General features: G+C 45.6%; 2 protein-coding genes across 5 annotated transcripts in view; one reads left to right on the top strand and one right to left on the bottom strand.

Moving 5' to 3' along the window:
- The window catches only part of tbcd (tubulin-specific chaperone d), a 102,240-nt gene that overhangs the window by 41,960 nt on the left and 32,829 nt on the right, over positions 1–27,451 (bottom strand). For both annotated transcript variants that reach the window (NM_001140546.1, XM_045714259.1), the window contains 13 exons: positions 21,082–21,238; positions 14,267–14,324; positions 13,515–13,544; positions 12,340–12,425; positions 6,001–6,081; positions 5,425–5,498; positions 4,895–5,012; positions 4,303–4,363; positions 3,261–3,283; positions 2,994–3,088; positions 2,732–2,808; positions 1,725–1,806; positions 1,396–1,514 (listed from right to left, as the gene is read on the bottom strand). In NM_001140546.1, the coding sequence (NP_001134018.1) occupies positions 1,396–1,514; positions 1,725–1,806; positions 2,732–2,808; positions 2,994–3,088; positions 3,261–3,283; positions 4,303–4,363; positions 4,895–5,012; positions 5,425–5,498; positions 6,001–6,081; positions 12,340–12,425; positions 13,515–13,544; positions 14,267–14,324; positions 21,082–21,238 (1,061 nt within the window). The remainder of the gene's footprint in view (positions 1–1,395; positions 1,515–1,724; positions 1,807–2,731; positions 2,809–2,993; positions 3,089–3,260; positions 3,284–4,302; positions 4,364–4,894; positions 5,013–5,424; positions 5,499–6,000; positions 6,082–12,339; positions 12,426–13,514; positions 13,545–14,266; positions 14,325–21,081; positions 21,239–27,451) is intronic.
- LOC106602071 (zinc finger protein 750) overlaps positions 25,845–27,451 on the top strand; it is an 11,178-nt gene continuing 9,571 nt past the window's right edge. For all 3 annotated transcript variants that reach the window (XM_045715793.1, XM_045715794.1, XM_045715795.1), the window contains exon 1: positions 25,845–26,014. In XM_045715793.1, the coding sequence (XP_045571749.1) occupies positions 25,972–26,014 (43 nt within the window). In that variant the 5' untranslated portion in view covers positions 25,845–25,971. The remainder of the gene's footprint in view (positions 26,015–27,451) is intronic.

Here is a 27,451-nt window from a genome sequence, read left to right on the forward strand (position 1 = left end):
ATGTAGTGTTATTAACTAACAGATGTATAGTACCTGGTGTAGTGTTATTAACTAACAGATGTACAGTACCTGGTGTAGTGTTATTAACTAACAGATGTATAGCACCTGGTGTAGTGTTATTAACTAACAGATGTAGTGTTATTAACTAACATATGTACAGTACCTGGTGTAGTGTTATTAACTAACAGATGTATATAGTACCTGGTGTAGTGGTATTAACTAACAGGTGTATATAGTACCTGGTGTAGTGTTATTAACGAACAGGTGTATATAGTACCTGGTGTAGTGTTATTAACTAACAGATGTACAGTACCTGGTGTAGTGTTATTAACTAACAGATGTAGTGTTATTAACTAACAGGTGTAGTGTTATTAACTAACAGATGTATATAGTACCTGGTGTAGTGTTATTAACTAACAGATATAGTGTTATTAACTAACAGATGTATAGTACCTGGTGTAGTGTTATTAACTAACAGGTGTATAGTACCTGGTGTAGTGTTATTAACTAACAGATGTATATAGTACCTGGTGTAGTGTTATTAACTAACAGATGTATATAGTACCTGGTGTAGTGTTATTAACGAACAGATGTATATAGTACCTGGTGTAGTGTTATTAACTAACAGGTGTAGTGTTATTAACTAACAGATGTATATAGTACCTGGTGTAGTGTTATTAACTAACAGATGTAGTGTTATTAACTAACAGATGTACAGTACCTGGTGTAGTGTTATTAACTAACAGATGTATATAGTACCTGGTGTAGTGTTATTAACTAACAGATGTATATAGTCCCTGGTGTAGTGTTATTAACTAACAGATGTATATAGTACCTGGTGAAGTATGATTAACTAACAGAAGTAGTGTTATTAACTAACAGATGTACAGTACCTGGTGTAGTGTTATTAACTAACAGATGTATATAGTACCTGGTGTAGTGTTATTAACTAACAGGTATAGTGTTATTAACTAACAGATGTAGTGTTATTAACTAACAGATGTACAGTACCTGGTGTAGTGTTATTAACTAACAGATGTATATAGTACCTGGTGTAGTGTTATTAACTAACAGGTATAGTGTTATTAACTAACAGATGTAGTGTTATTAACTAACAGATGTAGTGTTATTAACTAACAGATGTAGTGTTATTAACTAACAGATGTACAGTACCTGGTGTAGTGTTATTAACTAACAGATGTATATAGTACCTGGTGTAGTGTTATTAACTAACAGATGTATATAGTACCTGGTGTAGTGTTATTAACTAACAGATGTATATAGTACCTGGTGTAGTGTTATTAACTAACAGGTGTACAGTACCTGGTGTAGTGTTATTAACTAACAGATGTACAGTACCTGGTGTAGTGTTATTAACTAACAGGTGTACAGTACCTGGTGTAGTTTTCCATGGATCATGAACCTTGGTAGAGAACCCAGGGCCAGTGCACTGCCACATCGGGTCAATACCTCCGTACTCTTTAACCCTGCTATATACTGGGACACCAGGACCTCTACACAAAGAACAACACACACACACACACACACACACACACACACACACACACACACACACACACACACACACACACACACACACACACACAGACAGATTATATCACAGGAGTTAGATTTATAGGAATGCAGAATACTGTGTTAGGTATGGCTAGTTTTTATGATGCCCTCTAATGGCGCTCCCCGGCCCCTGGTACAGTGCTACTCACCCTGCATCTGGGGGTCAGCCATGCCTGGCTGGGGCTGGTAGTACTGCTCACACAGAGCTGCCAGGGCTGACACCGCTGCCTCCTATAGGGGTGGAGGACCACATTACACATGAACCATTATACAATGCCTTCGGAAAGTATTCAGACCCCTTGACTTTTTCCACATTTTGTTACGTTACGGCCTTATTCTAAAATGGATTAAATAAATAAAAATCCTCAGCAATCTACACACAATACCCCATAATGACATCACAATACCCCATAATGACATCACAATACCCCATAATGACATCACAATACCTCATAATGACATCACAATACCCCATAATGACAAAGCGAAAACAGGTTTTTAGAAATGTTAGCAAACGTATAACTTTTCTTATTAAAATACAATATTTACATAAGTATTCAGACCCTTTGCTATGAGACTTGAAATTTTGCTCAGCTGCATCCTGTTTCCATTGATCATCCTTGAGATGTTTCTACAAGTTGATTGGAGTCCAAAGGCTATTTTAGGCTTAGAGGTTAGGCTTAGGGTTACAATTAGGGTTAGGGTTACAGATAGGGGTTAGGTTTAACAGTTAGGGTTAAGGTTATGCTTTGGTTTAGGGGTTAGGTTTAACAGTTAGGGTTAAGGTTATGGTTAGGTTTAACAGTTAGGGTTAAGGTTAGGTTTAGGTTTAGGTTCAGGGGTTAGGTTTAACAGTTAGGGTTAAGGTTATGGTTTGGTTTAGAGGTTAGGTTTAACAGTTAGGGTTAAGGTTATGGTTAGGTTTAGGGGTTAGGTTTAACAGTTAGGGTTAAGGTTATGGTTAGGTTTATGGGTCAGGTTTAACAGTTAGGGTTAAGGTTAGGTTATGTTTAGGGGTTAGGTTTAACAGTTAGGGTTAAGGTTATGGTTAGGTTTAGGGGTTAGGTTTAACAGTTAGGGTTAAGGTTATGGTTAGGTTTAGGGGTTAGGTTTAACAGTTAGGGTTAAGGTAATGGTTAGGGGTTAGGTACTGTACCTTGATACCGTCCCTAGGTCCAGGTGAGATGAGGTGGAGGCTCTTCAAGGTGTCGTCTATCAGCCACTGCCAGCCAGCTGAAACAGACAGGGTTTACTCTGTTATGACGTGTCAGTGGTCTGAACAGTACAGCCACTGCCAGCCAGCTGAAACAGACAGGATGTGGTTTGTCCATTATTATCCAATCTCTAAAAACACATCAAATCCCCTGCAGGATGGAGTAATCATTCAGCTAAGGTCTGAATATGATATGAAAACTCACTGATGACAGGGTCGTCCTTGAAAGGCATCTTGGAGAGGGACATGTTCTCAATGAGAGAAGAGACTGCAGGCCTCATCAGTTCACCACCAAAGCCCCTACACAGACAGGACACAACAGCACGCGTGTACACAACAACAACAAACATTTGTTGAGGTCGCACAACATATTGGTCTGAAACCTTAGACGCATTACATTTAAAAGATAATAATAATAATCTGAAACACTCTAAAAAAGAATGAGTAAAACTTGGAAAATAACAGTGCTGACCTGTACTGCTTTCTGTCAAATAGCTGGAAGACAAAACAAACACATGATGACATGTTTAGAGATGAACAGACTGGTGATTTACAACTTTAAAAGACAACAACATGTACCTATGTTGGTCCAACTGACTCGGGAGATTGACAACATTAACATGTAACTATGTTGGTGCAACTGACTCAGGAGATTGACATCATTAACATGTACCTATGTTGGTCCAACTGACTCGGGAGATTGACATCATTAACATGTACCTATGTTGGTCCAACTGACTCAGGTGATTGGTCAACACTTGAGACAACATGTATGTGGGTGAAAAGACACTTGAGGAGAGAAAGAGGGCAAGAGAGAGAGAGACAGACGGGGGGTAGTGAGAGACAGAGAGAGAGAGACAGACAAGGGGGTAGTGAGAGACAGAGAGAGAGAGAGAGAGAGAGAGAGAGAGAGAGAGAGAGAGAGAGAGAGACAGACAGGGGGTAGTGAGAGACAGAGAGAGAGAGACAGACAAGGGGGTAGTGAGAGACAGAGAGAGAGAGACAGACAAGGGGGTAGTGAGAGACAGAGAGAGAGAGAGAGAGAGAGAGAGAGAGAGAGAGAGAGAGAGAGACAGACAGGGGGGTAGTGAGAGACAGAGAGAGAGAGACAGACAAGGGGGTAGTGAGAGACAGAGAGAGAGAGAGAGAGAGAGAGAGAGACAGACGGGGGTAGTGAGAGACAGAGAGAGAGAGAGAGAGAGAGAGAGACAGACAGGGGGGGGTAGTGAGAGACAGAGAGAGAGACAGACGGGGGGTAGTGAGAGAGAGAGAGAGAGAGAGAGAGAGAGACAGGGGGGTAGTGAGAGACAGAGAGAGAGACAGACGGGGGGGGTAGTGAGAGACAGAGAGAGAGAGACAGACGGGGGGTAGTGAGAGACAGAGAGAGAGAGACAGACGGGGGGTAGTGAGAGACAGAGAGAGAGAGACAGACGGGGGGTAGTGAGAGACAGAGAGAGAGAGAGAGAGAGAGAGAGAGGGAAAGAGAGAGCGTAGCAAGCGAGAAGTGAACTAACCCTCTGGTGAATGCTCTTGAGTCCATCCACACAGTCTGAAGAGATGAGCTCTGTCACCAGTCTACAATCCAGTACAATACAATGTTACTGTCCACAGCGAACAACAGTAACGTTCAACACCCCCAGATAGCACATATCTCACACACAGTTGGGTCTACAAGAGACATAGACGGTCAATGACCTATGACTTTATAGGAGCCAAGGGCTTAAGTCAAAGCAGGAAGTCAAATCATGGGTCGATATGCAAAACAGAGAAAAACGAAGGAAACCCACACACTGCTCCTTAGTAAAGCTCTACGTATGAGACCGATTTGTAAAGCTTATTAAAAAGCTTATTAAAAAGCTTATTAAAAAGCAGTGAATCTATCAAGAGCAGTGTGTGGGTTTCCTTACTTTTTCCTCCTGTTATTCAACTGTTACCAGGCACCTGCAAAAAAAGATGGCTCAGACGTGCGAGTGCCTTTTCAATTCCGACACGCAAAACAAAAGCTGTCATTGCGGATGGATTTTACTAAATAACAACGTTTATGTGGTTTTCCTATAAGTACGGCCAATACTGTGATTGGCTGGTTGAGAGGTGAGGTTGCAGTACCTGTTGTTCTGATTGGCCAGCTTGTAGAGGGCGTGGCTGATCTCGGCAGATGCCAGAATGGCGCCATGGCGACTGTGTAGATCAATGCCCAGCGCTATGGGCAGCAGCTGAGGCATAACTGAAAACACAACCATCAAAATATAAAATGTCATTTTAACTCAATTATTGTATGTCTTTTCATTCTTTGCAGGGACACCTAACAGAACATAAACAGTCTGCACAGGGGTGTGTGTGGTTGATTTGTTTGAATATAACCTGAATGATTTGTGGCCTGGCTGGTCTACCTGTAATGCCACAGCCTCCGGCACACGTCTACGATATCACTACAGTTTCAAATCTGTCCGACTGCCCTTTGACCTCTCTCTGTGTGTTCTCTATGTGTTCATTATAAACACATAACTCATTCAGTAACAACTTGACAGATGTACAGACCCAGACACAACAACAGTGACTGTCACCCAGTCCATCCCACAGTAAGACACTGTGATGTGTTACAGCAGGTAGGGAACAGGACCAATGACATAGCTCACCTGTTGTGGCCATATAATCAGGTGCTTGAGGCGTCAGATTATGCAAAGCCTTTGTCGCTAGCTGTCGAATCACCCTGCAACACAACAGATACACATGCAGAGGAGAATTACACTTCTCCATGACATACAACTCCTTCTACTCTAATAGGCTATACACAGTCCCAACGCTTTAATGGCAACAGGCTGGCATACGGACATCCCACTTGGGACAAACACATACGACAAATACTCATTTGAGGTGTGCTTGATTTAGCTTCTGGGACTATTCCATTGGTTTAGCTTCTGGGACTATGCCATTGGTTTAGCTTCTGGGACAATTCCATTGGTTTAGCTTCTGGGACTATGCCATTGGTTTAGCTTCTGGGACTATTCCATTGGTTTAGCTTCTGGGACTATTCCATTGGTTTAGCTTCTGGGACTATTCCATTGGTTTAGCTTCTGGGACTATTCCATTGGTTTAGCTTCTGGGACTATTCCATTGGATCCATGGTAACGGGCAAACTAAATCAAGTACAGTATTTGAAAGTATTTGATCAAAGTCTAAAGGACATGGATGAGGACAGGAAAGGCCCTTACCCGTCCCAGTGGTTGATCTTCATGGCTACCAAGTGGTCTATCATGGGCCTGGTGTATTCTGGGAAACTGGCGATGTAAACACTGAAGAGAACGAGGCAAGAGGTTATTACTATTTTACTACTACAGGCAATGTTATAACAACTACTACTACTATTACAGGTAATGTTATAACAACTACTACAACGGGTAATGTTATAACAACTACTACTACAGGTAATGTTATAACAACTACTACTACTACAGGTAATGTTATAACAACTACTATTACAGGTAATGTTATAACAACTACTACAACGGGTAATGTTATAACAACTACTACTACAGGTAATGTTATAACAACTACTACTACTACAGGTAATGTTATAACAACTACTATTACAGGTAATGTTATAACAACTACTACAACGGGTAATGTTATAACAACTACTATTACAGGTAATGTTATAACAACTACTACAACGGGTAATGTTATAACAACTACTACAACGGGTAATGTTATAACAACTACTACTACAGGTAATGTTATAACAACTACTACTACTACAGGTAATGTATTAACAGGGTGAACAATTACTACTACAGGTAATGTTATAACAACTACTACAATGGGTAATGTTATAACAGCTACTACTACAGGTAATGTTATAACAACTACTACTACAGGTAATGTATTAACAGGGTGAACAACTACTACTACAGGTAATGTTATAACTACTACTACAGGTAATGTTATAACTACTACTACTACTACAGGTAATGGTATACCTACTACAGGTAATGTATTAACAGGGTGAACAACTACTGCTACAGGTAATGTTATAACAAGGTGAACAACTACAACTAATGTTATAACAGGGTGAACAACTACTACTACAGGTAATGTTATAACAACTACTACTACAGGTAATGTTATAACAACTACTACTACTACAGGTAATGTATTAACAGGGTGAACAACTACTACTACAGGTAATGTTATAACAAGGTGAACAACTACTACTACAGGTAATGTTATAACAACTACTACTACAGGTAATGTTATAACAACTACTACTACTACTACAGGTAATGTTATACCAACTACTACTACTATTACTACTACAGGTAATGTTATAACAACTACTACTACAGGTAATGTTATAACAACTACTACAGGTAATGTTATAACAACTACTAATACAGGTAATGTTATAGCGAGTCACTGCCTGTTCATCCCGCTATCATCCAGAAGGTGAGGTCAGTACAGGTGCATCAAAGCTGGGACCGAGAGACTGAAAAACAGCTTCTATCTCAAGGCCATCAGACTGTTAAACAGCCATCACTAACATTGAGTTGCTGCTGCCAACATACAGACTCAAATCTCTAGCCTCTTTAATAATAAAAAATTGGATGTAATAAATGTATCACTAGTCACTTTAAACAATGCCACTTTATATAATGTTTACATACCCTACATTACTCATCTCATATGTATATACTGTACTCTATACCATCTACTGCATCTTGCCTACGCCGCACGGCCATCGCTCATCCATGTATTTACATGTACATATTCTTATTCATTCCTTTACACTTGTGTGTATAAGGTAGTTGTTGTGAAATTGTTAGATTACTTGTTAGATATTACTGCACTGTCGGAACTAGAAGCACAAGCATTTCGCTACACTCACATTAACTTCTGCATAGGTCACTACTTCTGCTAACTATGTGTATGTGACCAATAAAATTTGATTTGATTTAACTACCTACAGTACTGGACACAGCTAACTACCTACCTACCTACCTACCTACCTACAGTACTGGACACAGCTAACTACCTACCTACCTACAGTACTGGACACAGCTAACTACCTACCTACCTACAGTACTGGACACAGCTAACTACCTACCTACCTACAGTACTGGACACAGCTAACTAACTACCTACAGTACACAGCTAACTACCTACCTACAGTACTGGACACAGCTAACTACCCAACTACCTACAGTACTGGACACAGCTAACTAACTAACTACCTACAGTACACAGCTAACTAACTAACTACCTACAGTACTGGACACAGCTAACTACCTACCTACCTACAGTACTGGACACAGCTAACTACCTACCTACCTACAGTACTGGACACAGCTAACTACCTACCTACCTACAGTACTGGACACAGCTAACTACCCAACTACCTACAGTACTGGACACAGCTAACTAACTAACTACCTACAGTACACAGCTAACTAACTAACTACCTACAGTACTGGACACAGCTAACTAACTACCTACAGTACTGGACACAGCCAACTAACTACCTACAGTACACAGCTATTTGAAGGCTCCTTTTCAACAACATTTAGCATCAGCCTACAGAACATATTGTCATATTGTTTATTTCCTCAACAACATCTTGGGCCTCAACAGTAATCTGCTGCTCCAGTCAGAAGTGAAGTAGGTCTCCCCCGGGGCTACATTCTTTAACAGGTTTTACTCTATGATGTGGGAGAAATGTTTACTCTGACAGTATAGGTGGTGGTAGAGACGTCACTCATGGGATTAGGATGGTGGCAGTCACATTCTACAGGGAGGCAGGGCTGCGTCTGAAATGGCATTCTAGTGCACTACGTTAAACCAGGGCCGGTAGAGAATAGGATGCCATTTCAGACGCAGTCAGTGACACAGCCTCAGGGCACCTATGGTGACAGTCACATTCTACGGAGAGGAAGGGCTTTGACAGCTCAGATACCTGAGACGTCAGCGATGCATTGAGAAGAAGAGAAAATGTCCCTGGTTCAACATAAAGGACCTGTCCTGTGCACACTCCTTCACAAAAAACTACTTTTACAATATAAGGGGCAGGCTCCATTTAACTAAGGCCAGATAGTACAGCTATGTTCTGTTGTTCTGGGTAGTGTAAAAGCTACTACCAGGTAGACTCCCTTCACACACAGGGAAATGGTTTCTAAAGACACAACCCTCTGAGAAGAAGGCCTAAATGTGTACACGTAACCACAGCAGTGTTCTACAATATTGGACCGTTGAGATTTTTCTAATTCTGTAGTGCAGCTCAAGCAATTTCTCCAACTGTCAACACATTCAAATGAATAGAGGACGTGTAACGGAGACGCGTTGGTTGGGAATTGTGGGGAGGAGCGCGTTCGGGCTGTGTCCCCCACCGCGGATGGTGGTCTCAGAGCCACGTAGCTATGTCACAATGGGTCACCTGACTGTCACGTCTCAGCATCTGTCAACTATGACTCCGGCTGAACACTTCAAGCTCCTGTCTGGGACAGGTGTCTCTATCGATATCGGGATGTTACTGTGTGTTGTAATATACTGCCCCTTTCTGTCCAAAGAGGTCATGTCTAGACACCAGCTAGGTTTCATCCAATTGGCTTTCATGAGAATATTCAAAAATTTGCATAAAACAATATCAGATTTTCCCACCAGATGTGTTTCCACCGGTTTGTTGCTGATAAAATGCTGTGCGTGATGACTTAGTGCATATAAAAACATTTATTTTGCAGTTAAGTAGTTTTGTCCAAAAAATGGTTGCGTTACATAACAAATGTACCCACACTGGTCTTGGTGCTCTGGCCAACAGCTTGCAATTACAATGCAGGTAGGCTGGCCTACATGATGAGATTATTTACAATGTGGGTAGACTAGTCTACATGATGAGATTATTTACAATGCGGGTAGGCTAGCCTACATGATGAGATTATTTACAATGTGGGTAGGCTGGCCTACATGATGAGATTATTTACAATGCGGGTAGGCTGGCCTACATGATGAGATTATTTACAATGCGGGTAGGCTGGCCTACATGATGAGATTATTTACAATGCGGGTAGGCTAGTCTGCATGATGACATTATTTACAATGCGGGTAGGCTAGCCTACATGATGACATTATTTACAATGCGGGTAGGCTAGCCTACATGATGAGATTATTTACAATGCGGGTAGGCTGGCCTACATGATGAGATTATTTACAATGCGGGTAGGCTAGCCTACATGATGAGATTATTTACAATGCGGGTAGGCTGGCCTACATGATGAGATGATTTACAATGCGGGTAGGCTAGCCTACATGATGAGATGATTTACAATGCGGGTAGGCTAGCCTACATGATGAGATTATTTACAATGCGGGTAGGCTAGCCTACATGATGAGATTATTTACAATGCGGGTAGGCTAGCCTACATGATGAGATAATTTACAATGCGGGTAGGCTAGCCTACATGATGAGATTATTTACAATGCGGGTAGGCTAGCCTACATGATGAGATTATTTACAATGCGGGTAGGCTAGTCTACATGATGAGATTATTTACAATGCGGGTAAACTAGCCTACATGATGACATTATTTACAATGCGGGTAGGCTAGCCTACATGATGAGATTATTTACAATGCGGGTAGTCTAGCCTACATGATGAGATTATTTACAATGCGGGCAGGCTAGCCTACATGATGACATTATTTACAATGCGGGTAGACTAGACTACATGATGAGATTATTTACAATGCGGGTAGGCTAGCCTACATGATGACATTATTTACAATGCGGGTAGGCTAGCCTACATGATGACATTATTTACAATGCGGGTAGTCTAGCCTACATGATGAGATTATTTACAATGCGGGCAGGCTAGCCTACATGATGACATTATTTACAATGCGGGTAGACTAGACTACATGATGAGATTATTTACAATGCGGGTAGGCTAGCCTACATGATGACATTATTTACAATGCGGGTAGGCTAGCCTACATGATGACATTATTTACAATGCGGGTAGTCTAGCCTACATGATGAGATTATTTACAATGCGGGCAGGCTAGCCTACATGATGACATTATTTACAATGCGGGTAGACTAGACTACATGATGAGATTATTTACAATGCGGGTAGGCTAGCCTACATGATGAGATTATTTACAATGCGGGTAGGCTAGCCTACATGATGACATTATTTACAATGCGGGTAGAATAGCCTACATGATGACATTATTTACATTGCGGGTAGGCTAGCCTACATGATGACATTATTTACAATGCGGGTAGAATAGCCTACATGATGACATTATTTACATTGCGGGTAGGCTAGCCTACATGATGAGATTATTTACAATGCGGGTAGGCTAGCCTACATGATGAGATTATTTACAATGCGGGTAGAATAGCCTACATGATGACATTATTTACAATGCGGGTAGAATAGCCTACATAATGACATTATTTACAATGCGGGTAGACTAGACTACATGATGACATTATTTACAATGCGGGTAGGCTAGCCCACATAATGACATTATTTACAATGCGGGTAGGCTAGTCTACATGATGACATTATTTACAATGCTGGTAGTCTAGCCTACATGATGACATTATTTACAATGCGGGTAGGCTAGTCTACATGATGACATTATTTACAATGCGGGTAGGCTAGTCTACATGATGACATTATTTACAATGCGGGTAGGCTAGTCTACATGATGACATTATTTACAATGCGGGTAGGCTAGTCTACATGATGACATTATTATGGACAAAACTTAGATTGTTTTGATTTGTCAAACGGCAGCCAAGCATTGAAGCATCGATCATCATGTCACCAGAAAAAGGCCGTCGATATTTATTGGTAAAGGAACATCAAGCTCATCACTGTGCACTTTCACCTCCCTGTAAAGTTCATCACAACTTATTTCATCTGTACCTTATTAACCTGCATGTTACCTGAGTGATAGTGGGAGGACAACACACCATATCATCACCTGACTCCAAGTTTCCTTCAATATGTTATTATATCTACAGTACCAGTCAAACATTTGGACACACCTACTCATTCAAGGGTTTTTCTTTATTTTTACTATATTCTATATTGTAGATTAATAGAGAAGACATTAAAACTATTAAATAACATGGAACCATGCAGTAATCAAAAAAAGTGTTAAATAAATCAAACTATATTGTATATGAGATTCTTTGCCTTAATGACAGCTCTGCACACTCTTGGCACACCCTGGAATGAGTAGGTGTGTCCAAACCTTTGAATGGTACTGTATATTAGCGCATAAAGGCGTTTCCACCGCTCTTTCTGGCATAATACATTTTACAGACACAAAAAAGATCCCAATATGTCGAACAAACAAATTGTCTATCGACAATTATGAAATTGTACCCACATTCCCGGTAGAGACTTTTTTCAGGTGTCAGGTAATTCATCTTCATGAAAAGGTTGGATGGAAACCTGGTTAATAGACTGTGTCTAGTTATTAAGGAGGTCCATTTTGGCTCAAGAGCTCCCCTAGAGGTCAAACCTCTGTAGAGTATCTTTAACTCACCTGATGGCCAGGTAACAGTTGTTCAGGTTCCCAACAGCAAAGTAGTCAGCTGCTACTACTATGTCAATACCGTAGGGGAACGTGCCCTGGAGACAGAGAGGCAAGGGATCACATCTATGGTTTTACTTATGTACCAAGAGAACAGTGGTTTCAGTGTGACCGACTGGGTTCGAACCCAGGTCTCCTGTTAGCCCGTTGAGCTAAAGCCTATGCATTAGACCAGGGAGCTAATACAAATCTCCATGGTCTCAGGCAAGGTTACCAAAACACCTTTGTGTCCATCAGTAAACCCATGGTGTACAATACGAGCCACAATGAATGATATGAACAGTTGAATAATATGAAATCTCAATGGTAATTACATTTCGATAACGAGTCACTAGATCTGATGCCAAGCTTGGCAAGTGCTGGCGGCACACAAAGCATATTCATCTATGCCTGTGGCCATGTCAGTGTAGGCATTTCTTGATCAGCACAGAATTTAGTTTTCTGGCAGTTGTTGTTTAAAGGACTTTAGTGACAGTCAGGGCACGTTACAGTTCCACCTGGATGGTAGGTGATCTGTTTAAAGGACTTTAGTGACAGTCAGTCCACGTTACAGTTACACCTGGATGGTAGGTGATCTGTTTAAAGGACTTTAGTGACAGTCAGGGCACGTTACAGTTCCACCTGGATGGTAGGTGATCTGTTTAAAGGACTTTAGTGACAGTCAGGCCACGTTACAGTTCCACCTGGATGGTAGGTGATCATTACAGCCAGTTGTTGATCTGTTTAAAGGACTTTAGTGACAGTCAGGGCACGTTACAGTTACACCTGGATGGTAGGTGATCATTACAGCCAGTTGTTGATCTGTTTAGAGGACTTTAGTGACAGTCAGGGCACGTTACAGTTCCACCTGGATGGTAGGTGATCTGTTTAGAGGACTTTAGTGACAGTCAGGGCACGTTACAGTTCCACCTGGATGGTAGGTGATCTGTTTAAAGGACTTTAGTGACAGTCAGGCCACGTTACAGTTACACCTGGATGGTAGGTGATCTGTTTAGAGGACTTTAGTGACAGTCAGGCCACGTTACAGTTCCACCTGGATGGTAGGTGATCATTATAACTCAAATGTACTGTGTATCATAGCATGTAATAACTAATAACCTATGGTTTTGGTAACTGGGTTCACAAACCTGTCTTCCCACATTCTCCTGGAAGGCAGCCTGGGAGAGAAAGAGAAAAATACACAGTTTAGAAGTTAGATAATAGTCAGTAGTGAGATCTGATAGAAATGACAGGGTCTAAGAGACAGTAGTTAGATAATAGTCAGTAGTGAGATCTGATAGAAATGACAGGGTCTAAGAGACAGTAGTTAGATAATAGTCAGTAGTGAGATCTGATAGAAATGACAGGGTCTAAGAGACAGTAGTTAGATAATAGTCAGTAGTGAGATCTGATAGAAATGACAGGGTCTAAGAGACAGTAGTTAGATAATAGTCAGTAGTGAGATCTGATAGAAATGACAGGGTCTAAGAGACAGTAGTTAGATAATAGTCAGTAGTGAGATCTGATAGAAATGACAGGGTCTAAGAGACAGTAGTTAGATAATAGTCAGTAGTGAGATCTGATAGAAATGACAGGGTCTAAGAGACAGTAGTTAGATAATAGTCAGTAGTGAGATCTGATAGAAATGACAGGGTCTAAGAGACAGTAGTTAGATAATAGTCAGTAGTGAGATCTGATAGAAATGACAGGGTCTAAGAGACAGTAGTTAGATAATAGTCAGTAGTGAGATCTGATAGAAATGACAGGGTCTAAGAGACAGTAGTTAGATAATAGTCAGTAGTGAGATCTGATAGAAATGACAGGGTCTAAGAGACAGTAGTTAGATAATAGTCAGTAGTGAGATCTGATAGAAATGACAGGGTTAGGAGTGGTCACTCACTGATGCAGCTCTACGACAGTTGATGTTTCGGTCAAACACAGCAGTGATCACCAGAGCACTGAAAAGAGAGAGAGACAAATAGATGGACAGATAAACACACTGATACACAGGCAGGCAGGTGAATGTATTACCTTAATGCCTTTGTATTGGGTGTTGGGCCACAGTGAAGTCATTGCAATCACCGGACAGAAGAGAACCCTTGAAGAACAAAACAGATCACCCAAGTTTGACCTTGTGATTGTTGATAAAAGTATGAACTACTAAACTACCAAGTAAAGTGTTAGCCAGTTTCTTGGTCGACCAACTGAAGAAAAACAACCTAATCTGGGCTGAGAACCAAATTCAACAAGTTGACATTGTGTCAACAACAACAACCTGAAGGAATGTATGATTACATATGACTCCGGGCCCTCCTGTAGTCACTGACTCCGGGCCCCCTCCTGTAGTCACTGACTCCGGGCCCCCTCTTTAATCACACCGTTGACATCCCTTCTCTCTCCTTACAAATCATCCATCCATTTCTGTCCTCCCTCTTTTCCTCCTTCCCAATCTCTTTTGTCCTCCCTCTAAGTGTTATAGGAAGGTGTAGGTGTGTGAACTAGGCTGCTGAGGGATACCCAGTTCCTCTGACAGCCAGCAAGCCAACCAGCCAGGCCGCCAGCCAGCCAGCCAACCAGCCAGGCCGCCAGCCAGCCACCCAACCAGCCAGGCCGCCAGCCAGCCACCCAACCAGCCAGGCCACCAGCCAGGCCGCCAGCCAGCCACCCAACCAGCCAGGCCGCCAGCCAGCCAGCCAACCAGCCAGGCCGCCAGCCAGCCACCCAACCAGCCAGGCCGCCAGCCAGCCAGCCAACCAGCCAGGCCACCAGCCAGGCCGCCAGCCAGCCACCCAACCAGCCAGGCCGCCAGCCAGCCAGCCAACCAGCCAGGCCGCCAGCCAGCCACCCAACCAGCCAGGCCGCCAGCCAGCCACCCAACCAGCCAGGCCGCCAGCCAGCCAGCCAACCAGCCAGGCCACCAGCCAGCCAGCCAACCAGCCAGGCCGCCAGCCAGCCAGCCAACCAGCCAGGCCGCCAGCCACCCAACCAGCCAGGCCGCCAGCCAGCCACCCAACCAGCCAGGCCACCAGCCAGCCACCCAACCAGCCAGGCCGCCACCCAACCAGCCAGGCCGCCAGCCAGCCACCCAACCAGCCACCCAACCAGCCAGGCCGCCAGCCAGCCACCCAACCAGCCAGGCCGCCAGCCAGCCACCCAACCAGCCAGGCCGCCAGCCAGCCAGCCAACCAGCCAGGCCGCCAGCCAGCCAGCCAACCAGCCAGGCCGCCAGCCAGCCAGCCAACCAGCCAGGCCGCCAGCCAGCCAGCCAACCAGCCAGGCCGCCAGCCAGCCACCCAACCAGCCAGGCCGCCAGCCAGCCACCCAACCAGCCAGGCCGCCAGCCAGCCACCCAACCAGCCAGGCCGCCAGCCAGCCACCCAACCAGCCAGGCCGCCAGCCAGCCACCCAACCAGCCAGGCCGCCAGCCAGCCAGGCCGCCAGCCAGCCACCCAACCAGCCAGGCCGCCAGCCAGCCACCCAACCAGCCAGGCCGCCAGGCAGCCACCCAACCAGCCAGGCCGCCAGCCAGCCACCCAACCAGCCAGGCCGCCAGCCAGCCAGGCCGCCAGCCAGCCACCCAACCAGCCAGGCCGCCAGCCAGCCACCCAACCAGCCAGGCCGCCAGCCAGCCACCCAACCAGCCAGGCCGCCAGCCAGCCACCCAACCAGCCAGGCCGCCAGCCAGCCACCCAACCAGCCAGGCCGCCAGCCAGCCAGGCCGCCAGCCAGCCACCCAACCAGCCAGGCCGCCAGCCAGCCACCCAACCAGCCAGGCCGCCAGGCAGCCACCCAACCAGCCAGGCCGCCAGCCAGCCACCCAACCAGCCAGGCCGCCACCCAACCAGCCAGGCCGCCAGCCAGCCAGCCAACCAGCCAGGCCGCCAGCCAGCCACCCAACCAGCCAGGCCTCCAGCCAGCGAGGGAGAAACTGCCCCAAGCTCTGTTGGCTCTCCCACTCTTCTCTCTGTCCCTGGACACTAACCCTAACCTGACTAACTCTGTTCTCTCTGTCCCTGGACACTAACCCTAACCTGACTAACTGTGTTCTCTCTGTCCCTGGACACTAACCCTAACCTGACTAACTGTGTTCTCTCTGTCCCTGGACACTAACCCTAACCTGACTAACTGTGTTCTCTCTGTCCCTGGACACTAACCCTGACTAACCACTGTGGGTTCAGTGAGGCAACAGTCCATGGACTGGGGGGAGGAAAAGAAAGAACGAGAGTCTTATCTGAGGAGGAGAGTTCCCCTGGGGACATCCTGCACCTTATATCCTGTGTGAGTTCCAGTGTTTAATAGTGACCAAGCACAATGTCTGTGTGCGTACCCCCCTGTGCATGTGTGTGTGTGTGCATGTGTGTGTGTGTAAATGCAACACTAAAGTGGAGTAAAAATGTCACGAGGCTTTGATGAATCTGGAGCAGGACTGAGCTTGCCTGAGCCCCGGTACCAAACAGCCACCGAAACCAACCGCGCCAGGCGAAACCTGGCAAGGCTGGCGGCAGGGAGCGGGAGGCTGGTGTGTGTGTGTGTGTGTGGGGGGGGGGTTAAAACTGACACTGCAGAGCTAGTCTGCAGAGTCACAGGGTCCCACAGGCCCAGACATGTCCACGGAGGGAGGGAGGGAGGGAGGGAGGGAGGGAGGGAGGGAGGGAGGGAGGGAGGGAGGGAGGGAGGGAGGGAGGGAGGGAGGGGCATGTAAATGAACGTCAACTTCTCTGCAGACACAGGCAGGACAGGTGTGGAGTCATGCACAGTTAAGAGGTACACCAGAGACCTGAACACACAGAGATACCTGACTGACAACCAAGGCCCTCCACTCATCACTTCCTCCTCTCATCACCCTCTCCTCAGCATGGCAAGAAACAACCCACTCATCCACAGTAACATTAACACCTTCAGTCACCTTAAATCCTTTCAGGGACAAAGGAGCGTCTGCCTGCCTGTCTGTGAAATACATTAAGCCTGGACAGTGCTCCAAACCAAACCAGTTAGACCCGTCGTATGGCTTAACAGCCAGAGGGAGATGGTTTCATCATGTTGAGGTGTGGATGAGGAGCAGGCAGAGATAGAGGCTTGTAGTCTACACCTTGAGGTGTGGATGAGGAGAGGCAGAGATAGAGGCTTGTAGTCTACACCTTGAGGTGTGGATGAGGAGAGGCAGAGATAGAGGCTTGTAGTCTACACCTTGAGGTGTGGATGAGGAGCAGCAGAGGCTTGCGATTACGACCCCAGTACATATGATACCGTTGTTACTGGGAACTACGATAACGACCCCAGTACATATGATACCATTGTTACTGGGAACCCCAGTACATATGATACCGTTGTTACTGGGAACTACGATAACGGCCCCAGTACATATGATACCGTTGTTACTGGGAACTACGATAACGGCCCCAGTACATTTGATACCGTTGTTACTGGGAACTACGATAACGACCCCAGTACATATGATACCATTGTTACTGGGAACCCCAGTACATATGATACCGTTGTTACTGGGAACTACGATAACGACCCCAGTACATATGATACCATTGTTACTGGGAACTACGATAACAACCCCAGCACATATGATACCGTTGTTACTGGGAACTACGATAACGACCCCAGTACATATGATACCGTTGTTACTGGGAACCCCAGTACATATGATACCATTGTTACTGGGAACTACGATAATGACCCCAGTACATATGATACCGTTGTTACTGGGAACTACGATAACGACCCCAGTACATATGATACCGTTGTTACTGGGAACTACGATAACGACCCCAGGACATATGATACCGTTGTTACTGGGGAGTATGAGTTCATACAACATATTCTGAGATCAGTTAAAAATGTGTATTTGTTGAGGTATTACTTTTTTATTATTAAACGGTGATTTAAACCAAACAAGAAAGTATTTCTAAGAGAGATAGATTGAGGATAATCAGACAAAGAGAGAGAATGGGAGTTAGAGAGGGGGGGGGCAGGGAGCTAACAGAAAGACAGAAGAACTGGTTTGAGGCAGTGAATAACAACTTACAGCTGTCATACTGCTGATATGAAAATACCAGGGTCCTCATTTAGAAAACGGTGTGTACACATATTTCCCAAAACACCAGCGCACCGGTTTTCACGCAAAAGTTGGCATTTATTAAAAAGTGCTTATCCTCCTTCAAACTGTAGACCAGACAGTGCGTACACACTGTTTCTAGTGGGTGAAGTATTGCATAGCAAGAAGGCAGAAGTAGCCTTGTGTAGATGGGAACATATATGACAACGCTCTTATTCACAACAACAAAAAAGGGATAAGAGGCAAAAATCCAAAAGAAAATTGCATCCTAAAATAATCTCAAACAGGCAGCTACACTGAGTGTACAAAACATTAGGAACACCCTCCTAATATTGAGCTGCACCCCTTTTTGCCCTCAGAACAGCCTCAATTCGTCAGACCATGGACTCTACAAGGTGTCAAATGTGTTCCACAGGGATGCTGACTCATGTTGACTCCAATGCTTCCAACAGTTGTGTCTAGTTGGCTGGATGTCCGTTGGATGGTGGACCATTCTTGATACACACAGGAAACTGTTGAGCGTGAAAAACCCAGCAGCGATGCAGTTCTTGACACACCTTGTACCTACTACCATACCCCGTTCAAAGTCACTTAAATCTTTAGTCTTGCCCATTCATCCTCTGAATGGCACACATACACAATCCATGTGTCATTTGTCTCAAGGCTTAAAAATCCTTCTTTAAGCTGGTTTCATCAGCGCTAAGGCCTGTGGTGTATTCAGCTGTGATACTAAAGGCCTGTGGTGTATTCAGCTGTGACACTAAAGGCCTGTGGTGTATTCAGCTGTGATACTAAAGGCCTGTGGTGTATTCAGCTGTGACACTAAAGGCCTGTGGTGTATTCAGCTGTGACACTAAAGGCCTGTGGTGTATTCAGCTGTGATACTAAAGGCCTGTGGTGTATTCAGCTGTGATACTAAAGGCCTGTGGTGTATTCATGGGTGTCATTTAGGTCATGTTATCTCTATATAGCTGTCTTTACATCTCTCTGTCCACAGCCGTCAACAACTGGGATGATTTATCTTACTTTACTAACCTCAATGTACTGACTGTTATTTATGCTGCTGTGAAGTACTAAGGACAATTCTTATGAGATCTTGAAGTGAAATGTGTTTGTTGGACTATATTTGGCCGGGGCAGCAGGTAGTCTAGTGGTTAGAGTGGAGGGGCGGCAGGTAGTCTAGTGGTTAGAGTGGAGGGGCGGCAGGTAGTCTAGTGGTTAGAGTGGAGGGGCGGCAGGTAGTCTAGTGGTTAGAGTGTAGGGGCGGCAGGTAGTCTAGTGGTTAGAGTGGAGGGGCGGCAGGTAGTCTAGTGGTTAGAGTGTAGGGGCGGCAGGTAGTCTAGTGGTTAGAGTGTAGGGGCGGCAGGTAGTCTAGTGGTTAGAGTGTAGGGGCGGCAGGTAGCCTAGTGGTTAGAGTGTAGGGGCGGCAGGTAGTCTAGTGGTTAGAGTGTAGGGGCGGCAGGTAGTCTAGTGGTTAGAGTGTAGGGGCGGCAGGTAGTCTAGTGGTTAGAGTGGAGGGGCGGCAGGTAGCCTAGTGGTTAGAGTGTAGGGGCGGCAGGTAGCCTAGTGGTTAGAGTATAGGGGCGGCAGGTAGTCTAGTGGTTAGAGTGTAGGGGCGGCAGGTAGTCTAGTGGTTAAAGTATAGGGGCGGCAGGTAACCTTGTGGTTAGAGTGTAGGGGCGGCAGGTAGTCTAGTGGTTAGAGTGGAGGGGCGGCAGGTATCCTAGTGGTTAGAGTGTAGGGGCGGCAGGTAGTCTAGTGGTTAGAGCGGAGGGGCGGCAGGTAGTCTAGTGGTTAGAGCGTAGGGGCAGGCAGGTAGTCTAGTGGTTAGAGTGTAGGGGCGGCAGGTAGCCTAGTGGTTAGAGTGTAGGGGCGGCAGGTAGTCTAGTGGTTAGAGTGTAGGGGCGGCAGGTAGCCTAGTGGTTAGAGTGTAGGGGCGGCAGGTAGTCTAGTGGTTAGAGTGTAGGGGCGGCAGGTAGCCTAGTGGTTAGAGTGTAGGGGCGGCAGGTAGTCTAGTGGTTAGAGCGTAGGGGCAGGCAGGTAGTGGTTAGAGTGTAGGGGCGGCAGGTAGCCTAGTGGTTAGAGTGTAGGGGCGGCAGGTAGTCTAGTGGTTAGAGTGTAGGGGCGGCAGGTAGCCTAGTGGTTAGAGTGTAGGGGCGGCAGGTAGTCTAGTGGTTAGAGTGTAGGGGCGGCAGGTAGCCTAGTGGTTAGAGTGTAGGGGCGGCAGGTAGTCTAGTGGTTAGAGTGTAGGGGCGGCAGGTAGTCTAGTGGTTAGAGCGTTGGGCCAGTAACCGAAAGGTTGCTAGATTGAATCCCCAAGCTGACAAGGTAAAAATCTGTCGTTCTGCCCCTGAACAAGGCAGTTACCCCACTGTTCCTAGGCCGTCATTGTAAATAAGAATTTGTTATTAACTGACCTGCCTAGTTAAATAAAGGTTAAATAAAACATTTATTAAAAAAATTTAAAGATTCTGTAATCTAGAAGCCCATGTTTAACCTTCTCTATTATTAGGGCAGAATCCGACTTTGAGATCTGCAAGTTTTCAATTGACATCAATTCACTAACTGAACAGATAAAATTAAAAACGGAATTGACCCCGACCGGGGTCAGAGAGACAGAGGATGATGAAGAAGTAGAGGAGTGTTACCAGGCGATCTGCGTGACGAAGGGCTTCAGCTCGGTGGGTTCGTAGGCCCTGGCAAAGGCCCAACAGACGTAGCAGGCTGCGTCTCGTACGTTAGAACCAACACTACACGCTCCTCTCTTTTCATCATAGACCAAGGCCTTCAGGATCAGAGGCACCACTGGAGGGAGAGAGTGGGCCACGCATAGAGAGCGAGAGAGAGACAGAGAGCGAGAGAGAGAGAGAAAGGGGAGGGAGAGAGAGAGAGAGAGAGAGAGAGAGAGAGACAGAGTGGGGGACGCATAGAGAGCGAGAGAGAGAGACGGGGGAGGGAGAGAGAGAGAGAGAGAGTGAAAGGGGAGGGAGAGAGAGAGAGATAGTGGGGGAGGGAGAGAGAGAGAGAGAGAGAGAGGAAAGAGAGAAAGACAAATGAGTAGTCCACAGACATAAAGATAACATCTTAAACAGTTCAGAAGTAGTGTATAGGCAGTTCATTACAACTTCATATGTAGGTCATTAATAAAGTGATATAGAACTCATTGATTAAAATTGTGTGATTGCCGTTTTGGTGGTGTAAGGTACACACAGCTGTATTATAATGTATTATTACTGTTTTACTAAATTGGTCCATAAGACCAATCACATCATAGGTTTATCCATCTCCCCTGACAACGGTTGTATCATTATGGCAGCTTGTAGTTCATGTGGGATTCTAAGTCATGCCACCTATCAGATCCTCTTCCTGTCCTCGACTCATTGGCACTGGCCTCTGTGGTTCACTCTGACGCAAGACACTCAGAGACTGGTGGGGTTAATAGTGTCGCTGTAAACCAACACCTCTCACATCTTTTACTGCCAAGAGAGAAACCCTTTGATAGTTTTAACCACTGTGGTGGAATAAGCAGCTTCAACTCCTATGATTGTGTACGGCATATGACCAAGGCAAAACTTGTTGAAATTACGTCACATTTTACACAATATAATTATCTGATTCAAACTACCTGAGAACTGGAGAGGGAAAAGCATTGAGACATGACTCATCAGAAATGAAAGCTGATAACAGCCATGCGTAAACTACCTCAGCCGAAATCACATCCAACAGTCAAATTTAGCGTGCTGGAGTAGAGAGGGTCCAACACGGTGTAGCGTTTATAACAACTTCATGTAATGACAATCCATTGTTGTGTTCACTACGTACAGTGTATTCAGAAAGTATTCAGACGCCTTGACTTTTACCACATTTTGTTAAGTCACAGCCCTATTTTAAAATAGGTTAAATTGACAAAGCAAAAACAGTTTGTCAACATTTTAGCAAATTAATAAAAAATTAAACAACTGAAATATTAAATTTACATAAGTATTCAGAACCTTTACTCAGTACTTTGTTGAAGCACCTTTGGCAGCGATTACAGACTCGAGTCTTCTTGGGTATGACGCTACAAGCTTGGCACACCTGGATTTGGAGAGTTTCTCCCATTCTTCTCTGCAGATCCTCTCAAGCTCTGTCAGGTTGGATGGGGAACGTTGCTGCATAGCTATTTTCAGGTCTCTCCAGAGATGTTCAATCGGGTTCAAGTCCGGGCTCTGGCGGCGCCACTCAAGAACATTCAGAGACTTGTCCCGAAGCCACTCATGCGTTGTCTTGGTTGTGCGCTTAGGGATGTTGTCCTGTTAGAAGGTGAACCTTCGCCCCAGTCTGAGGTCCTGAGTGCTCTGGAGCAGGTTTTCATCAAGGATCTCTCTGTACTTTGCCCCGTTCATCTTTCCCTCGATCCTGACTAGTCTCCCAGTCCCTGCCGCTGAAAAACTCTGCCGCTCTGAGAGTCACCTCCCTGACCAAGGCTCTTCTCCCCTGATTGCTCAGTTTGTCTGGGCGGCCAGCTCTAGGAAGAGTCTTGGTGGATCGAAACTTCTTCCATTTAAGAATGATGGAGGCCACTGTGCTCTTGGGAACCTTCAATCCTGCAGACATTTTTTGGTACCCTTCCCCAGATCTGTGCCTCGACACAATTCTGTTTCGGAGCTCTACGGACAATTCCTTCGACCTCATGGCTTGGTTCTTGCTCTGACATGCATTGTCAACTGTAGGACCTTATATAGACAGGTGTGTGCCTTTCCAAATCATGTCTAATCAATTGAATTTACCACAGGTGGAGTCCAATCAAGTTGTAGAAGCATCTCAAGGATGATCAATGGAAACAGGATGCACCTGAGCTCAATTTCGAGTCGCATAGCAAAAGGTCTGAATACTTATGTAAATAACTTATTTCTGTTTTTTAATTTAGCAAAAATGTAAAAAACAAATCTAAAAACAATGTCATTATGGGGTATTGTGATGTCATTATGGGGTATTGTGATGTCATTATGGTGTATTGTGTGTAGATTGATGAGGACATTTTTGTATTTCATCCATTTTAGAATAAGGCTGTAACGTAACAAAATGTGGGGAAAGTCAAGGGGTCTGAATACTTTCTGAATGCACTGTATTCCGATAAAGAATGCAGCTAGTCTCATTCCTTCAGTTTCCCAGTCATAGCCTGCCTAGGCTATATGCCTGCGCTCGAAATCAACAAAGGTCATTTTTTAAAACCTTTTCATTTAACTAGGCAAATCAGTTCAGAACAAATTCTTATTACAATGACGGCCTACCCCAGCCAAACCCGGACGACGCTGGGCCAATTGTGTGCCGCCCTATGGGACTCCCAATCGCGGCCGGATGTGATACAGCCTGGATTTGAACCAGGGTGTCTGTAGTGATGCCTCTTGCACTGAGATGCAGTGCCTTAGACCACTGCGCCACTCAGAGCCCAGGTAGACAGGCATAAAGACCACTGTACCACTCAGAGCCCAGGTAGACAGGCATAAAGACCACTGTACCACTCAGAGACCAGGTAGACAGGCATAAAGACCACTGTTCCACTCAGAGCCCAGGTAGACAGGCATAAAGACCACTGTACCACTCAGAGCCCAGGTAGACAGGCATAAAGACCACTGTACCACTCAGAGCCCAGGTAGACAGGCATAAAGACCACTGTACCACTCAGAGCCCAGGTAGACAGGCATAAAGACCACTGTACCACTCAGAGCCCAGGTAGACAGGCATAAAGACCACTGTACCACTCAGAGCCCAGGTAGACAGGCATAAAGACCACTGTACCACTCAGAGCCCAGGTAGACAGGCATAAAGACCACTGTACCACTCAGAGCCCAGGTAGACAGGCATAAAGACCACTGTACCACTCAGAGCCCAGGTAGACAGGCATAAAGACCACTGTACCACTCAGAGCCCAGGTAGACAGGCATAAAGACCACTGTTCCACTCAGAGCCCAGGTAGACAGGCATAAAGACCACTGTACCACTCAGAGCCCAGGTAGACAGGCATAAAGACCACTGTACCACTCAGAGCCCAGGTAGACAGGCATAAAGACCACTGTACCACTCAGAGCCCAGGTAGACAGGCATAAAGTTTCAAATATGTATTATTGGTACTGGCAGCTGAACTTAACAACACTAAATAGACAACTTTGACTATACATGTTAATTCCAGACTTAATGCACAAAGTCTATTTTCTATCAGTTTATCCACTCACTAGCAGCATTGCTTCGAGGAGGTACGAGAAAGATAGACGCGCTTTCTAATTTGAAGCACATGATGCAGTTGGCTCCCGGCCCGTCTGTTTTCTTTCTAATTCCAGCGTGTACACGCTCGTTCACACGTGTAAAAAAAAACTGGTTGATTTGGGCTTTAGATATACTAAGAAACAAAGTCTGAGGTTATTCATTTTCTAAAGTATCCATTTTCAATGTTGACACTGGACATTAAAAAGACTGGCGCTGTCATAAAGCGACAGGTAGAGGTCAACACCAGCGCCACAGCCAACAACACCCTTATTTACCTGAATGCAAAATGACCTTTCCCATTATTGCCAATGTCTATCATCCTCAGGGTGTTGTGGGAACTTGTGTTAAAACACTTTGCTCAAACAGACATTTAAAGATGGGACTGGATTCATGATTGCGTATTTAAGAGAAGTATGTCTAAGCTTTGCCCTGCCCACCTTAATGCCCATGTTGTTTCCCATGAAGAGAACAATAGAGAAAGGAACGGAGACAGGGAGGGAGACAGGGAGACAGGGAGGGAGAGAGACAGGGAGGGAGACAGGGAGAGAGAGAGACAGGGAGGGAGAGAGAGAGAGAGACAGGGAGGGAGGGAGGGAGGGAGAGAGACAGGGAGGGAGGGAGAGAGACAGGGAGGGAGGGAGAGAGACAGGGAGGGAGGGAGAGAGACAGGGAGACAGGGAGGGAGAGAGACAGGGAGGGAGGGAGAGAGACAGGGAGACAGGGAGGGAGAGAGACAGGGAGGGAGGGAGAGAGACAGGGAGACAGGGAGGGAGAGAGACAGGGAGGGAGACAGGGAGGGAGAGAGACAGGGAGGGAGAGAGAGAGACAGGGAGACAGAGAGACAGAGAGAGAGACAGACAGAGAGACAGAGACAGAGAGACAAGAGAGAGAGACAGACAGAGAGACATAGACAGAGAGACAGAGAGAGAGACAGACAGAGAGACATAGACAGAGAGACAGAGACAGACAGTTTTCTCCCATCATGTAAATGGTGTCTCGGGGCCTGACTAATATTCAGCTAGGATGGATGTTGCCTGAGGGCCTGACTGTTTCTGCTGGAGGCCACGCCCCCTCAAGGCTCTACTGCTGCTGGAGGCCACACCCACTCAGGGCCCTACTGTTACTGTTGGGATAAAGTAGGCTCCGCCCCCTAGGTAAACTAGTCCAAGGTAACAGGACAGGTAAGACCTCACAGACAGGAAGTCAGATCAACACTCACCACAGACCAGGCAGCAGAGCACACACACACATTTGGGACACTACTGGAGACACAGTCCCAGAACTACTGGCTGATGTTCCTACACTCTGGAGCGAGCCTCCTCACAAACACAGCAGGTAAGACTGCTTTCTCACTACCTAACTACCACGGGTTTAACCGACCAACAGGAACGGCAGTTTGTCAACACAATCATGACAAGCCGTTCTTTATTTTCTGCATATCCAGCTGAACGGTACCTTGTAACCGCTCTGTGGTTCAGTGTGTGGAGGTTTCCATGTGACTGAGTCTACAGGTGTATTTTGAGGTGAGACTGTGCACCTGTTAGGCCACCTGTTACCTGTGTGTTCTAATAACCTACTGCCTGCATGGTACTGACGGACAGACCCACAAACACACCTGGCCACTACCTCAACAGTCAACACTGGCTTGTTACGTCTGAGACAGAGGAAGTGGACCATAGCACATGGAAGTGATTACAACATGTTGTTGGCTAGATGAACCAGCTGTTTACTAAGAACACCTGGTAAGGTACGGACGAGAGGGGTTTGAGTTGGGAAAGTTGGAAAAGGATAAGAAAACGGAGTTGTTTCTGTGAGGGGCTTTGTATCTGGTAGACTACGAGTGTTGGCTCTGTTCCAGGTAATGATTTACATTTACATTTTAGTCATTTAGCAGACACTCTTATCCAGAGCGATTTACAGTAATGAATGCATACATTTCATTTCATGCATTTTTTTTGTTGTTGTACTGGCCCCCCGTGGGAATCGAACCCACAACCCTGGCGTTGCAAACACCATGCTGACGTTCCAAACACCATGCTCTACCAACTGAGCCACAGGGAAGATAGCAAGATAACACAACTAACAAGGTTCTCCAACCGATTTCTCTTCTTGAGAAGGGAGTGGCGTTCCGTTCTGCACCACACCTGAGCAGGAACCTGAGAGACGACTTCTTGCGACAGTGTGTGACGGAATGGTTCAGTCTCTTTAGGCGGAGCCCTGAACCGTGTGTGTGTGTGTGTGTGTGTGTGTGTGTGTGTATCCTAACCTGAAGACAGCTCTTTCTGAAAGGAAAATATCTGAATTGTTATAAACTGAGACGGTTCTCATTTGAACACCAGTTCCATTTAGATGTGCATGAACGCCCTTTTTCTGGTGCTGCTGCATCTTAGTTGTTGTTCGCCGGTGCTGTGTCAGTTTACTACACACACACACACACACACACACACACACACACACACACACACACACACACACACACACACACACACACACACACACACACACCACACTTTTCCTGTAACAAGCCCCTGACTCCTGAGTAACAGCCTCTCCAGGAAGACCATGCTGTCAGAAGGCCAGTCATACTCTCTCTACAAGGTTGATCTGGTGTGATGAGCTCATCAGATAAGGGGAAGTGTCTGAGCCTAGCTGACTAGCCCGCTGTAGCAGTGCCATGCCCGTGCCTAGAGCCACGTATCACTGCATCCCGCTGCAGCACAGGTGGAGTCATGGGAAACAGGTGCCTTTCGCTTCCCACGCCTTCAGGCAGGC

Source organism: Salmo salar, chromosome ssa03 (assembly GCF_905237065.1).
Source record: "Salmo salar chromosome ssa03, Ssal_v3.1, whole genome shotgun sequence".
Classification (NCBI taxonomy): domain Eukaryota; kingdom Metazoa; phylum Chordata; class Actinopteri; order Salmoniformes; family Salmonidae; genus Salmo; species Salmo salar.